This window comes from Hippichthys cyanospilos, chromosome 9, assembly GCF_059441005.1.
Source record: "Hippichthys cyanospilos isolate Australia breed blue-spotted pipefish chromosome 9, RoL_Hcya_1.0, whole genome shotgun sequence".
NCBI classification, from domain to species: Eukaryota; Metazoa; Chordata; class Actinopteri; order Syngnathiformes; family Syngnathidae; genus Hippichthys; species Hippichthys cyanospilos.
The window spans coordinates 635,001-652,396 of NC_142377.1; the positions used below are offsets into that span (position 1 = coordinate 635,001).

Below are 17,396 nucleotides of genomic sequence, written 5' to 3' on the forward strand. Positions count from 1 at the left end.
TATATATATATATATATATATATATATATATATATATATATATATATGTATATATATACATATATATGTATATATATAGGTATATATATGTATATATATATATATATATATATATATATATATGTATATATATATATATGTATATATATATATATATATATATATATGTATATATATATATATATATATATGTATATATATATATGTATATATATATATATGTATATATATATATATATATATATATATATATATATATGTGTATATATATACATATATATGTATATATATAGGTATATATATGTATATATATATATATATATGTATATATATATACATATATATATATACATATATATATATATATATATGTATATATATATATATATATGTATATATATATATACATATATGTATATATATATATATATACATATATATACATATATGTATATATATATGTATATATATATGTATATATATACATATATATGTATATATATGTATAAATATACATATATATGTATATATATGTATATATATGTATATATGTATATATATGTATATATATATATGTATATATATAAATATATATATATTGTCAGGTAATGTGATGAGGGCAATATATATATATATATATATATATATATATATATATATATATATATATATATATATATATATATATATATATATACATATACAGTGGGCCCCCGGGTTACGAACTTAATCCGTTCAGCGGCTACGCTCGTATCTCGAATTGCTCGTATAGCGGGCAATCCCAACCCATGTTAATTCGCGAATGCGTGCAACGCGCGTGCCGAAGCCTTAGGTAAAAACGACACACTGTATACATATTTTAAAATAGAGTGACATAATCTGCTGTACACTTGCATCATATAATAAATACAATGGATAAATAGCTTTTACCTTTGAAGCGACGAGACTTGAGCTGGATGTAAGCAGAGGGGGGCAGAGTCCAACGCTCAAAGTTAACACGGCAATAGATATGCTATTGGTCTTACAGTGTTACAGTAACTCTTTCAGTCAGGGTGCAAATCACGCAGATACTAAAACATCATCCTCTTATTTCTTTCTTTACCGCTGCTAGTAATTTTAGAAGCTATGTCTAACAGATAAAGTTTGCAAAGTCTTCACAACATTCCGTTTTTCACTAATTTTCTCTCCTTCCGTTCGGCCAATAGCATATCGGCATTTCTGTGATTGACGTGTGACGCCGGCCAATAGCATCTCCGTGAGTGAGACCGGGTGACCTTAATCGACCAATAGCATATTCGCATCTCCGTGACTGACTGATAATTATTCACACTTTTTTTTTTAAACGGTTGGAATGTATTGACAATTAATTTAAAAAAAAAACACACATTTAAACCAATGACAATTCTTTGTCTTGCAATCGGCACATTTAATTTCATGTCAGCTGTTTTTCCCTTTAGCTGTACAAACGCTACACTTAAATGGTAATATATTTAGACACCGTGAGTGAGACAGTCAGTGTGACGTTGTAAGACCAATAGCGTTCACGTTACTGCCACAAGTATCTACTGATGATTGATGATGTCGCTACTGTTGATTTTCTTGACGCAATTAAACGAGAACATTTCTACATACTCAATGGCCGGCATGTCGAATTGCTCGTAAGGCGAGAGGTTTGTTCGTAAGCGGAGGACAAAAATCTCCCTGATCCACGCTCGTAAGGCGAATTGTTCGTAAATCAGGGTGCTCGTAAGTGTAACATTGTATAACACACTGTATAACATTGATGTTTTTACCTGGGATTTTACGTGCATTCGCAAATTAACATAGGTTTGGATTGCCCACCATACGACAAATTTGCTTTACGATCCCAACCGCGGAATGGATTAATCTCGTAAACTGGGGCCCACTGTGTGTGTGTGTGTGTGTGTGTGTGTGTGTGTGTGTGTGTGTGTGTGTGTGTGTGGGTGGGTGCGTGTGTGTGTGTGTGTGCGTGTGTACACACTTTTCTTTTCTCATCTAAGATGTCTTGAGTATTTGTTCTTTTCCGTCCTATCTGTAAAAGCGACACTGTGTACGATTTTAGACTGTTTTTCATTAAAAAGGGATCAATTAAATGAAATGAAGTGATTATACATTTCAAAAACTTGCATATAAATGTGTTATTAATGACCAACAGTATATTTTAGATATAATTGTATTTCTAGGTATCATTTTACTATGTGGCACCTCTCCGTAGGCTGCCATGTTTGTTATAGCTATGGACAATGGTAAATGCAGCACCTGCAGCACCTCTTGCTGTCAGTTATGAAAAACAGGCTAAATCTTACACAGTGTCCCTTTAAGTGGATTTTGTTGCCTTGTACTTGTGCAAATGTAATGACAAGAAAACAACATTCTGAACTTCTGATATATAGTGTGTGGTTATACTTAAAATAATATGTATACATGTACATATGACAAATGAAATTATGAAAAAATATTAAAAATGGAAAAAATTCAAATGCTTGACCCACAACCGTCTGTCCTGCATATATTTCAATACAAAACCCATTCTCTTTCCTTCCTCAGAAATACTTCAATGACTTGCTTGTCGGTTTTGTGCGTTTAATTTCCAATAAATGCCAATCCTTTTCTATTGACATGGACGCCAATGCCAAAAGTTGCATATGTGCAATTTCCGTTTTGCTGTTCCTCAGCCATTGTGTTTAAAAAAAAAAAAAAAAAAAAAAAAGGGTAGTATTGATTTTTCAGCTAAATGTCTGCAGGTCTGGCTTTGCTGTTCACTACGCCTTTAGTGCAGATCACTGAAGCAACTCGGTTAGCTTGATTCAGCAATGTTTATTTTAATAACTTTACTTAACAACTTCCAATGTTAAACACGATTGATCAACATAGCTCCGCCTCCTTGCAGTGAGCATCCAATCACGTCACATTCAACATGAGGCTTCTAGATGCCCTCCTTATGACTCGATTGGCTATTGCAACTGTCTAATAATTATATGGACTCGTTCACATATGTCTGCTCACTGCACATGTAGTATGGCTTTGCACACAGCACAGAAGGGCTGCAACTCTCGATTGGAATGCCCTCAAATGGGTCTGCCTGCAGGCTGATTTCATACACACTGAAGTCAGCTGAATTTTAAAAAAGAAGGCCTTGCCTGCCCTGACTGTCCACCACTGATTGATATATTCAAAAATGTGACCCACATATTGTTTCTGATTTTGCAAATGTGCAACCTTATGAATTTTTTTTTCTTCTTATAGTTGACTCAGCCAAGATAGACCAAGAAGCCAGAATCCCCACAAAAACATTGAATGGCCTAAAAGAACTTGGACTTTTTGGTATCCAGGTTCCTGAGCAATATGGTAAGATGTAGGATGGATTTTGCAGACTTTTTACTGTTGCTACGTAATGGGTTTGAAATTTAGTCAAATGAGTCATTTTGTCTTCAATATAATTTCTAGGAGATATCAAGTTTTCAGGTTAGAGACAAACATATAGTTTTTGTAATAGGTTTTACAAAGTTTTGATTTGCAAAAACCATGCATTTTCCCCAAAAATTACATGTGCACAACCGCTAGTTTTTCAAGTTAGCTACAAATTCTATAGCTTTTACATTATAAAATCACATTAAACAAAAAAAAAATGTTCCCCCAAATAAAAAAATAATATTTGTCAGTACATTAATGACAAACGAGAATGAAAATAACCTTTTCAAATGAGGTTCTAAATTGTACAGTAATTGCAAAGCATTGAACATGTACCAGTTTGTTCATCTCTGAGCAAATCGAGAGTTATCGGTCATAATTGTAACATTTAATTATTTTGAATTATTATTTTGAATTATTTTGCAAAGGACGATATCAGAATCTGACATGATAACCTTGAACAAAAATCCCACGGTATTGAAATGACAGCTTTAAAATATATATTTTCAAAATCTTTAGGTAAATAGGCATTTTTCTAGATTATATAAACAGTTTTGTTTATAGCATAAATGCACAACAATATTTTGAATGATGAATGATTTAAAATTAACTGCCATCGAGTGATAGTTGTTAATTTCAAATCAGTCGTTTAACTACTATGTGTATTAATAAATAGCACAATATGGATTCTGTCATTTCATGTCGATGAGTCTCGTTTTCAAAAGCCGAAAAACTCTCAGACGACTTTGTCTGTGTGGATGGGGGAAAGATCTATTGGTTTACCTTCTAGAGCCACATTTTAGCTCGATATACTGCTCGAGTCCTACCTCAAACAATTTAGAAAAATGCTCCGTGAAAGTAGCATAAACATAGATGCGGTAAATTCAGTTCCCTCCTTATTGTCCAAAGACAGCTGGGTTAGGCACCAGCTCCTTCGTGAGGACAAGCGCTTGAGAAAACAGATGGATGGGTTGTTTTTGCACCAAAAGTTTCATGTGACATTGGTTTGTGTTTACTTTTTCAGGAGGTCTTGGTTTGTCCAATACTATGTATGCGCGCCTTGCAGAAATTATCTCATTAGATGGCTCTATTGCAGTGACACTTGCTGCACATCAAGCAATTGGACTGAAGGTAAAAATATGATCATTTAAATGTTTCATATTGACAGTCAACTGTTTTTTTGGAATGCCCAAAATTTTGGGAAAGCATGCTCTCTAAGTTTGATTTTCTAACTGTAGTTCCCTGTTGTAGGGTATACTGATAGCAGGGAATGAGTCCCAAAAGAAGAAGTATCTGCCGAAATTAGCTTCAGGGGAACACATTGCTGCTTTTTGTTTGACTGAACCTGGAAGGTAACATCTTTTAAGACTTGTTTTTGATTCTCAACTATACATTAAAAAAATGGTTTCAAGATAGACCATTATCATTCTGTCTGTATGGCTGCTTGCCATATTGAGTGAAAAAGTATTTGCACTTTTATCCACTCATTCATTGTAATAAAGATTAATTGCTTCGTTCACCCTTGAATGCATGACTGACCTTTACCTACACTTTTCCATGAGTGGGTAAAAAATGACCCCAATTGGAATCAATGCATTTTTTTCAATAAACTTAGAAACAATCTTTTATTTTGGTGAAATATGATGATTATCATTATTATATTTTGTTCACAAAAAGTGGTTTTATTTTTAGTATGTTCATTTATCACTATTTATTGACATTTGAATACAAAACCGTCAATCAGGTATCAAAAATGATGGACTAGTTAGGACGAAAAGAGAATTAACATACATTACACATACAAACATCTCTTTTCTCACTACACAAACATCTTCTCTTTTCTCACTACACAAACATCTTCTCAATTCTCACCACACAAACATCTTCTCTTTTCTCACTGTGTGCGTTACCTTCCAGTTCCCTTTTCATGTAAGGAATCCCAAGCACCTTTGAAAGCGCTCTTAGGAAGTGAAGGCATGTGATTTTTTGTTCTTTGTTCAATTCAGGGTGCTAAGCCCTGACAAAAGAGTAGAGATTCCAAGTGGCAATATCAATTATGTTATACAACAGCACCATAAGCCTTCTCGTTTTCTGGCAATTGCAACTATAGGTGCCAACCTTCTGATCCATAGCATCAGCATCTCCTTTGGTTTGGTTCTAGAGGAGGATTTCTTTTTGGGTGTTTTCATCCGCCATCTTGCTTTGATGCATTGTGTTGAGGACCATAACAGTCTTTCCAATTTTTCCGACATAACTGATTATGGTAACTGGTTATGCTGCCATTGAACCCAAATTCAGTGCTGTGGAATTCCCTGGAATTGTAAACTGTCATCATGGACTTCCCTGGAATTGTAAGCCTTTCATTAATGGAGGGATACAGTATCTGGCTTGTTCTGTTGCAAAGTTCTGACAATAGTCAGACCCTTCTCCTGGAGATGATCAGTAAGAGGCACACTGGTGAAGAAGTTGTTGTTATGTATTTCACTTTACTTTGTTACTTAATATAACATTGATACTCCAGACCACAACGTAGTAACCCGGAGCCCAGTTTGCATTGCGTGACAAACTACGGGTAGCATTACAACTCAAATACACTAAATACACCACAGTTGTCTATAGTGTGTGTCAGATTATAGTCAGGGTCCTCTGCATCTAAGATGTCAGATCCTGAGTCAATTCCCCCAATGGGCTCTTCATCCCAGCATCCAGGATTATCTCTTGCAATGACTTCCCAAATTCTAGTTGGCCTTTTAGCAGCCATGATACTCTCGATGAGAAAACATAAAGAGGACAATGTTTGAACAGCACACACACAGCTATAAATTGATATCCAGCTATTGTATGTAAGGAAATATTTGTGTATTATATACAAGTGGTGCACACCAGAGGTAAGATCAGGCCTAAAAAATCCAGTCCGACTCGACCAAGGCCCGCGGTATTAAAGCCCGACCCGGCCCAAGCCCGACCAATTAACTTGATTTGCAGGCCCAAGCCCGAAGCAAACCCGAAATTTCATATTTTATTTGTCACGACTCGGGAGGAGGGGGTGATTTATGATAACAAATTAAAGCCTTTTGTAACGATATCTAAGTTTAACAAGACTGTATAAACATTTAAATGTTTTATATTTCTGTGTCTGCAGAGGTTACATTAACCGACAATTTTCCATCATTGATGGATTTTTCTACGAGTTGATGGGGAAAATTTTAAGGCCGTCCATCATTGGTGCACACTTAATTACGCGGAGAAATACGACAGCCCACTAGGCTTTAAATAGAATAATGCAAATCAAATAAGTTTAAACAGATACATTGAGAATATTAAGAGGGCGGCGTTCACGTGCGCAGAGCATGCTCTGGCTCTGCGGCTCGTATAGTAGTTAAATAGCAATTACCTTACAGCGCCTTCTCTGTTTTAACCAAATTATTTATTTTATAAGTATTTTATAAGTATTCCTGTTGTCAGTTGGCTTACTGTCATATGAATGTTCCTCTGAACCACCGTAGTGAGCGTCTGGGCTACGGGATGATGTCAGAGAGCGAAAGTCCGTGTGCAGCCGTGTTTATATTAGCTTTTGCTACTGCTGTACCGTTCCGAGAACAAGCAATAAAAGCCGATAAGGTGAAACCCAGGTCTGGTTAATTTACGCACATAAATAACTTAGTTTAGTATTCACATTCCACACATCGTTTTAGTATACATTTTTATAAACATATATTTATTAAAAAAAAGTCAGCGAGATAGAAGCCCGGCCCGACCCGACCTGACCCGAGCGTAGTGAATGATATTTTGGCCCCAACCCGGCCCAAAATTCGGGTCGGGTCGGGTTTGGGCTTAAAATCTTACCTCTAGTGCACACATGCACACAAGCTTGAGCGCACATGCAGCAGCACACACCCATCACTGAATAATCATAAAAAGGCCATCTAACAGGTTATCTTGTATTAGAAGGACATTATAGATATATAGAGACGCTACACAACACATTAGAACACTAAAACATGTAGAAAGCCAAATTTGTAGTTGGTAGTCAGCTAACAGAAAAGTAGGCTAGTTTGATAATAATTATACTCTACAAGTCATGAATGTAAAAAATAATTTCTTAAATGAAGATAATACTTACATGTATGTTACAATGTCAAAAAGACCTTGGTGGTGTTGGAATTTTATTTCTAAATCGACATAAACTCAAGTTAGTAATCTGACTCCAATTTGTGACCTTACCCAACTGCCACTCATCCAACAATTTGCGCGCTCGTTCTGCAATAGAACGGTATCAGGAAGCCGGCATGTTCACACACGAGTGGATTTATTCCTAACACACAGATCTAATACAAGCACCTGGGTCTCGGGTCCCTCTCAATACAGCCCTGTACGCCTCTGTTGCCACCAGCAGAGGTACTCTCCATCCGAATTGCCCAGCAATGAGTTATACTACACAATATGCAAATGGCACATCAACAAAGGCATCCTGGCATTATTTTATTGGCTATGTGTATACTGCAGTTAACTTTAGCTTGCTCTCATTGGTCTTTCTTCCCCTGCAGAATCGCTTGCTTACTCCTCCTGGTTGTAGTTTTCCTCACAGTTGTTTCCCACCAGGTACCTCTGGGTCATCTCGTCCCCGCGACTAGCACAGTTTGCTCTGAAACATTCCATTCTTACACTCCCTTGCACCACACATTCTTTTTTGTTCACTTTACAGTCTCACACTCATACACAGAATGTAGTAACATCTAATGAACTACTTTAAGCTCAAACTCTTATGTTCCTTTAGTGGTGAGACTGCTAGGATCAGATGTATGTCTGACAATAGAAAATATGAATATCTTTCATTTTAGAGATGTAGAAGAGTGACAGCCCTTGGGGTCAATTTTGGCCCCACTCATGTATCTAACGGTTAAATATTTTAATACACTAGTGAAAACACATACATCTCCTCACATGCTCTTTAAATGCAGCTTTTTTGTCATGTATTTATTATTTTTTCAACTGACTCATTGTGTTATTGTATTTTATTGAGGTTCTCATAAAGTTGATCAAAGCTGGTATTTTGAAAAAGTAGACTTTTGAGTAACTCCCCAAGTTCACAACTACAAACTCATGAAAAAAGATTGAATGTATATATATATATATATATATATATATATATATATATATATATATATATATATACACACACACACACACACACGTGGACAAAATTGTTGGTACCCCTCAGTTAAAGGAAAAACCCACAATTCTCACTGAAATCACTTGAAACTTACAAAAGTAACAATAAATAAAAAATTATTGAAAATTAAACAATCAAAATCAGCCATCACTTTTGAATTGCTGATTAACATAATTATTTAAAAAAAACAAGCTAATGAAACAGGCCTGGACAAAAATGATGGTACCCATAACTTAATATTTTGTTGCACAACCTTTTAAGGCAATCACTGCAATAAAGCGATTTCTGTATTTGTCAATGAGCGTTCTGCAGCTGTCAAAAAGTATTTTGGCCCACTCCTCATGAGCAAACTGCTCCAGTTTTCTCAGGTTTGATGGGCGTCTTCTCCAAATGGCATGTTTCAGCTCCTTCCACAGATGTTCAATGGGATTCAGATCCGGGCTCATGGAAGGCCACTTTAGAATAGTCCAACGCTTTTCTCTCAGCCATTCTTGGGTGTTTTTGGCTGTGTGTTTTGGATCGTTGTCCTGTTGGAAGACCCATGACCTGCGAGTGAGACCAAGCTTTCTGACACCAGGCAGCACATTTCTCTCCAGAATGCCTTGATAGTCTACAGATTTAATTTTACCTAGGACACTTTCAAGACACCCTGTGCCAGATGCAGCAAAGCAGCCCCAAAACACTGTCCCTACAGTGAAACATGGAGGAGGCTCAGTAATGTTTTGGGGCTGCTTTGCTGCATCTGGCACAGGGTGTCTTGAAAGTGTCCAAGGTAAAATTAAATATGTGTGAGAAGTGAGAAGTATTGTGTGTGTGAGTTGTATATGTTGGTGTTTCTGTATGTTTGTGTATGTCTTACTGTCATAGAAAAATGATTTGCCTATGTCTGATATTTTCAGTATTTCCTGCACTTCTGATAACTGCTGCTCTTTGAAGGCTAGTTTTTGTTGCACCGCGCGAAGTTGACGTGTCAAGTGGACCAAGTGTTTCATGACACGCAAATTACGATATGATACAATATACTTTATTGTCCCTCTTGGGGAAATTTGTCTTGGGCTCAGCAGCTGCAGCAAACATGAGAAAACAAACACAAGACAGCAAGCAATATACACAGACAACAATTTGCACCTACGTATTGCACATGTCCCATGGACATAAATATTGCACAAGCAGGATACCCTGACACATACTAAAAACAAATGCTAATACATGTAAATCCATATAAAACATGCTAAAAGCAAGTAAAATGATCGCACAATATGCTAAAAACATATAAAAACGCATGCTAAAAGTCACCGGAATAAATCGAAATGATTGCACACTATCTGTGGCCTAAACCAGCATTATTCAGTAGCTTCACAGAGACAGGGACAAATGAGTTTTAAAACGGTTGAGTTTGCAGTTGGGGACTCTATATCGTCTACCAGACAGCAACAGTTGTTACTCTGTAAACAGCATATGGGATGGGTCGCTTACTATTATTCGGGCTTGCCTGAGGACAGTCTGCTCATAGACAGACTGAGGACTCTGATAGTCATTCAATCCTATCACTTTCATGGCAGTGTGCACCAGAGTTTATTTTTTTGTTTAACATTGAAGTTGCCGTACCAAGCTGACATCCCATATCTGATCAAGCTTTCCAGCACCGCCTGGTGGAATATCAACATGATGGCTTTGTCCACATCGTACAATCGTAAGTCTACGCAGAAAATACAGTCTCTGCTGTAGTCGAGAGCAAACATAGTCAACATGGGTGTTTCAGCTGAATGTGTTATCTAAATGCACTCTGAGATATTTGTATGAGCTGACGTGCTCTATAGGTGAGTTATGGTTGATCACAGGACTATAATCCCCCAGTGATCTCGGGTGGAGTATCATTTCCTTTGTTTTGTTTACATTTAGGGTGAGATTATTTGGATCACACCATAGCACAAAGTTTTCAACTTCAGAAAAATGGGCTGAGGGGCTTGAATCCTTGTGCATTAGACCAAGGATAGCTGTGTCATCTGAAAATTTGAAGACAAAGTTCCCTGATTAGCTTTTTAAGCAATCATTTGTAAAGGTAGAAAAAAGGACTGGAGAGCTACTACAGCCCTGCGGGGCTCTCGCGCTAATGGTCTTGCAGGCTGAGAGGGTGTTGTTGACTCTTACCTGCTGACTTCGATTTGTTAAAAAGGAAAAGTACCACTTAATTAAAAAGGGGTTAACACTCATCTGTCTCAGTTTTAGAATGAGAAGATGGGATAGGAAAATGTTAAAAGCTGAACTAAAATCAAAAAATAAAATCCGAGCATAGGCTTTTGGACATTCTAGGTGCTTGACAGTGATATGCGTGACGCTGTTGATAGCATCATCAGTGCCACTCCCCTGCCTATAAGCGAAGTGGTATAGGTCAAGTGCCAAGTTGACCTCTGATTTGAGCACAGCCACCATGTACTTTTCAAAGCGTTTCATAACAATCGAAGTCAGAGCTACGGGTCTGAAATCATTATTTTTAGTAAGGCATGTTTTTTTTAGCCCCAGGAGTTATGGTGGATTTTTTCCAGATGCTAGGGACAGTGTGTGAGTCCACAGATCATTGGAAAATGGGGCACCAAGCTGGAGTGAGCTCTTCTGCGCATGCTTTTAAGAGCAGCGCAGAAATGCCATCAGGGCAGAAATGTCATCATGGCCTGTGGATTTTTTAGTGCACACCTGTTTAAACATTGACTGTATCTTTTGTGGGTCAATCACAATTTTACAACTTAGGTCAGTTGTGATAATTTCGATATTACATACAGGGGAATTGTGATTTTCGAACCTGAGATAAAAGTCATTGTTCATTTGTTGTCGTCAGCTCATTTTCTGTGCTGAGGCACTTCTTGGTAGCATTCATATTTGTGATGACTTTCATGGAATCCCACAACTTTTTCGAGTCCATAGTCTTGAAAGTCTGCTCCAGAGTGTCTTTATGACGTTTCCTGGCTTCCCTCAGCTTCTGGGTTAGCTCTATTTGCACTGTTTTTAGACCGACTCTATCATTACTTTTAAAAGCTATCTTTTTTCTGTTTATGGTCCTTACCACTCTTGGGTATTTAAGGCTTATTGTTGGGGTACACTACAATGTCCTTTTTAGTGACCACATTGTCTGCACAGAATTTTATATAGTCAGTTATTGCCTCAGTGGCCTTTCATTATCCTGATCAAGAAATATGTAACAGTCTGTGCAGAGGAAGGATCCTTTGAGTGTCTCTATATTGTCTTTATCCCAAACTGTCACTGTCTTTTTCTGTGGCTTAATGCTTTTAAAAACAGTTTTGTAAATTGGAATTAACTGGACAGTATTGTGGTCGGAGTTTAACAGTGGTGGGAGTAATTTTGCAGTGTAACCGTTTTTTATGTTTCCATAGCATTTATCAAAAACTGTAAGTCGCGTGTCACATGAGACATATTGTTGGAATCCGGGAAGAGATAGTTCCAGTATGTAGTGGTTAAAATCCCCTAAAATCACAATGGGGGCTTTGGGGGTGCGTGGAAGTTGCTGATGTACACAGTCCGCTGTTTGGGTGGCAGCTCTAGCCGCGTTTCTGCTGGGGAGAAAACACACTGCACATATTAGTTCGTTTCCAAACTCCCTGGGGAGGTAGAATGGTCTTAGAGACACACACAGCAGTTCCACATCAGCCGTGCATACAGTCTCTCTAACAGTGCAGCATGTACACCGGCTATCATTCATGAACAGACAGACTCTGCCCCCTCGGCTCTTCCCTGACAGCTCCATTCTATCAGCCCGAAGAAGAGAGAAACCTTCCAACTCAATGAGAGAGTCTGGAACATCTCGATGGAGCCAGGTCTCTGTGAACACCATCACACTTGAATCTCTGTATTCGAAGCACGTCTTGCTGTTGAACCGGAGCTCGTCCATTTTGCATCCCAGCGATCTAACATTGCTGAGTAGCAAGCTGGGTACTGGTGGTCTGTTTCCTCTTCTCTGGAGACACTGCCGCAATCCCCCTCTTCTGCCTCTCCGCCGTTGTCTGGCTCTGATTGGTTGTATTTTCTCCTCCTCAGGTAGATCGGCCGGTGAATTTGTCCCCATCGGGGGTAGAGACAGTAGCGTGTTTACGGAATAACGCCGCGGCAGCTTGGTTTCCACGTGGGGAATTGTTTGACAGGTTGCCAGCAGTTCCCAAACAATCAGTCCCAAAAGTAGTCCTTGTGCAAAAGTCGCCATGGTGATCAGCCCAACATAAACTTGTTGCAGTCAAACAGCACAGACCATGAGAAATAAGGCGATCAAAAATTAAAAACTTTTAAGAAAGACATAAAACGGCAGCAGGCCGAGTCCGGGTCGCCTGCAGAGCAGCACCACCGGAAGTACGACAGTTGACAGTTATGCTGCGTTAGTCAGTCTTCAGCAATCAAATGCAGTATCGTTGCATGCGCACTGTACTGCCCCCATCATATATTTTAGCTGATCATCAGGAAATTTAGCCCAGTTGTGGCCTTGGGACTGATAATAGAGCATGCCAAATTTGAAGTTGATTGGGTCAACCGTTCAAGAGATATTAAGAAGAATTAGGTACCTGCAAACATCCAAAAACGGTCCAAAAAGGCACATAAAAAAATTCATAACTCTTGTTCTGTACATTCTAGCATACGGCGCTCTATATCTTTTTGTAGGGCTTGAGGTCCTACATATGCCTAAAAAAAATTTCAAAGCTCTAGGTGAAATGGGCCGTGACTCAGGAGAAGTGTTCGACTCTAATAATATATATTTTTTTATTTTATGTATGAAAACACCAAAATAACAAATTTTACAGCAGGCCCGATGAGTGTGCAAATTTTGGTGACTTTTTCTGCATGTTTAGGCCCTCAAAAATGCGATTCATTCGGGAGAATAATAATAATAACTAGAGCTGCAAGCAGCTATAAAGGGCCCTCGCAGACCTGTGCACGTTGGGGTATGAACAGGTCGGGGTATGAACAAGGACTATGAATGATGAAAAATTAGTTGTAGATCCCTTCAGTGCAGGACTAATACCAAATATGTAAAATTTAGACAAGGTGGGACAATGTGGGTGGAGTTACTGCAGCTTTTATTGTTCCAATTTTGTGACTTTCAATGCCATATAGGCCACAGCCACTGTCGAAACATCGTACTGATTTGTGGAGGGCATAAGGCATGGCCACTGGCTTTTCAGAAAACATTTAAGGGATATCACTTCAAGGGGCTCAGCAGAGTACATAAAAACGTTAAGGATTTGCTATATTTTTTGCTGCCATTAGGTGGCGCTCGTACTATGATAAAAAATAGGCTCCTAGGTGTGTTTCACATTGGACTCCCGTCCCATATATGAAGTTTTGCAAACATCAGATCATCTAGGTCCAATTACAGCAACTTTTATCGTTTTTGCGAGACCTCAGACTTTGAGTTTGCATAGAGGCCACACCCTTTAATGAAAAGTCATAAAAGTTGAGAACCTTAATGTTCCAATGTGTCATAGCTTTTCTGACCATTTTTGAGTTCATTTAGTCAAACAGGCATTTCACAGTACATAAAAGTATAAAAAATGAGATTTTTGTCCGCCACTGGGTGGCGCTGTAAATGATTTGAAAGTTTATTACATAGCTGAATTATTGCATGACTTTTAAAGTCCCAGGAGAGTTTCAGATGGTTTGAAGCTGTCAGAGCTGAGTTATTAAGATTTTTGTCACTCTTGGCGAAGGAAGTATTAAACCTAATTTGAAGCTCCGCCCCCATCTTTTATGTCAAGAGATCTTCACGATATTTGGCCTATGTGTGCCCATCAGTTGGATAATGATTCATGCCAAAGTTGAAGGTAATGGGGTGAATCGTTCAAGAGAAAAAGGCACTAGTTTGAGACCAGCTAATGTCTAAGAATGGGACAAAACTGCACATTAAAGAAAATTCATAACAATTTTTCTGTACATCCTAGTACATCTTTTCTATTGACTTTTTTTGTAGGTCTTACAGTCCTTCATTTGCCTACAAAGTTTCATAGCTGTAGGTCAAACCAAACAGGATTGTTTGTAATCTTTCGACTAATGACATTTTTTGCAGCCACTAGGTGGCGCTAGCTTTAAACTGGAATATATTTTTGTCGATATGTTCAGGAGATTATTTTCATCCAATGTGTGAAATTGTGAGAAGATCAGATTTAAAAAAGGCTATATTTTTGGCTGCCACTAGGTGGCGCTCGCACTATAACAAAAAATACGTTGATAGGTGTATTCCGCATTGGAAACTCATTAAATATATGAAGTTTAGAAAAGATAAGACTATCTGGGACCAAACACAGCAACTTTGTTCGTTTTGGCGAGACATCAGACTGACATTTTTGTTTGCCACTAGGTGGCCTTATAAGCAATTGAAGATTTTTTTAAACACTTGTGTTAAGGGCTTGAGTTTCCATGTGTCTGTGAAGTTTCAGATTTTTCCAAGCTTGTAAAGCTGAGTTATAAAGGTTTGTTTCACATGTGGCAAAGTAATCATCAAAGGCATAATATAAAGCCCCGCCCCCAACATATTTGTTGGCGGATCGTCACAAAAATTTGAACAATTGTGCCTCACAGTCAGATAAAACATCACAGCAAATTTGAAGTCGATCGGGTCAAGCGTTTGGGAGAAAAAAGGAGCAGTTCGGGACCTGCAAATGAGCAAAAACGGGCCAAAAGTGCACATTCAAAAATTCATAACTCTCTTTCTGTACATCTGAGCATATGGCTCACGCTGACTTTTTTGTAGGGCTCGAGGTCCTACATAAGGCTACAAATTTTTGGAGCTCTAGGTCAAACGGGCCGGGAGTGAGAGGCTATTTTCCACTCATAAGGCCATTTTGGGGCCAATTACAGCCACTTTTTTCGTTTTGGCAAGTCATCTGACTTTGAGGTGGCGTGCAGACTACGCCCATTATCGAAAAGTCGTAAAATTTTAAAACCTTAATATTCCATGTCTTAATGATATTCTGACCAATTTTCATTTGTTTTACTCAAACAGACTGAGCACAATACATGAAAGTGTAAAAAAAGACATTTTAATCAACCACTAGGCGTTGCTAGTAGGTATTTAAAAAAACTTTTTTAAAGGTGTTAAAGACATAAGTTTCCATGTGTCTATGAAGTTTTAGATTTTTTTTAAGCTAGTACATCAAAGTTATTAAGGTTTTTGTCTCTCTTGGCAAAGGAAAAATTGAACACATAATTTGAAGCCACGCCCCTATCATATATGTCAGCGGATCTGCACCAAATTTTGCCCACTTGTGGCGCTATGTGTGAATATGGACCACAGCAAATTTGAAGGCGATTGAGTAAAGCGTTTAGGAGAAACAAGGAGCAGTTTGGGACCTGCAAACGTGCAAAAATGGGCCAAAAATGCACATTCAAAAATTCATAACTCTTTTTCTGTACATCTGAGCACATGGCTCACGCTGACTTTTTTGTAGGTCTCTAGGTCCTACATATGCCTAAAAATTTTCGTCGCTCTAGGTCAAACGGGCCGGGACCAGGTGCACTTTTTCGACCTTAGGTGGCGCTGCAGAGCCATTTTTTTTGCATTGTTTCGGGAAACACAAAAATATCACATTTTTCACCGGGCCCGACAAATGTGCAAATTTTGGTGACTTTTCGTGCATGTTTAGGCCCTCAAAAATGGAAAAACGCTGCACAGTAAATAATAATAATATCTAGAGCTGCAAGCAGCTATAAAGGGCCCTCGCAGACCTGTGCACGTTGGGTTATGAACAGGTCGGGGTATGAACATGAACTATGAACGATGAAAAAGTAGTTGTAGATGACTTCAGTGCAGGACTCTTAACAAATATGTAAAATTTAGACAAGGTGGGACAATGTGTGTGGAGTTACTGCAGCTTTTATTGTTCCAATTTTGTGACTTTCAATGCCATATAGGCCACACCCACTGTCGAAACATCGTACTGTTTGTGGAGGGCATAAGGCATGGCCACTGGCTTTTCAGAAAACATTTAAGGGATATCACTTCAAGGGGCTCAGCAGAGTACATAAAAACATTAAGGATTTGCTATATTTTTTGCTTCCATTAGGTGGCGCTCGTACTATGATAAAAAATAGGCTTGTAGGTGTGTTTCACATTGGACTCCCATCCCATATATGAAGTTTTGCAAACATCAGATCATCTAGGTCCAATTACAGCAACTTTTACCGTTTTCGCGAGAATCAGACTTTGAGTTTGCATAGAGGCAACGCCCTTTAATGAAGAGTCATAAAAGTTGAGAACCTTAATGTTCCAATGTGTCATAGCTTTTCTGACCATTTTTGAGTTCATTTAGTCAAACAGGCATTTCAGAGTACATAAAAGTATAAAAAATGAGGTTTTTGTCCGCCACTGGGTGGCGCTGTAAATGATTTGAAAGTTTATCACATAGCTGTATTATTGCATTACTTTTAAAGGCCCAGGAAAGTTTCAGATGGTTTGAAGCTGTCATAGCTGAGTTATTAATATTTTTGTCACTCTTGGCGAAGGAAATATTAAACATAATTTGAAGCTCCGCCCCCATATTTTATGTCAAGAGATCTTCACGATATTTGGACTATGTGTGCCCCTCAGTTGGATAATGATTCATGCCAAAGTTGAAGGTAATGGGGTGAATCTTTTAAGAGAAAAAGGCACTAGTTTGAGACCAGCTAATGTCTAAGAATGGGACAAAACTGCACATTAAAAAAATTCATAACAATTTTTCTGTACATCCTAGCACATCACTTCTATTGACTTTTTTGTAGGTCTTACAGTCCTTCTTTTGCCTACAAAGTTTCA

General features: G+C 38.0%; 1 protein-coding gene across 2 annotated transcripts in view; it reads left to right on the plus strand.

Annotated features, from left to right (window-relative positions):
- acad9 (acyl-CoA dehydrogenase family, member 9) overlaps positions 1–17,396 on the plus strand; it is a 93,426-nt gene that overhangs the window by 7,437 nt on the left and 68,593 nt on the right. For both annotated transcript variants that reach the window (XM_088424352.1, XM_088424353.1), the window contains exons 3-5: positions 3,268–3,369; positions 4,457–4,563; positions 4,684–4,784. In XM_088424352.1, the coding sequence (XP_088280478.1) occupies positions 3,268–3,369; positions 4,457–4,563; positions 4,684–4,784 (310 nt within the window). The remainder of the gene's footprint in view (positions 1–3,267; positions 3,370–4,456; positions 4,564–4,683; positions 4,785–17,396) is intronic.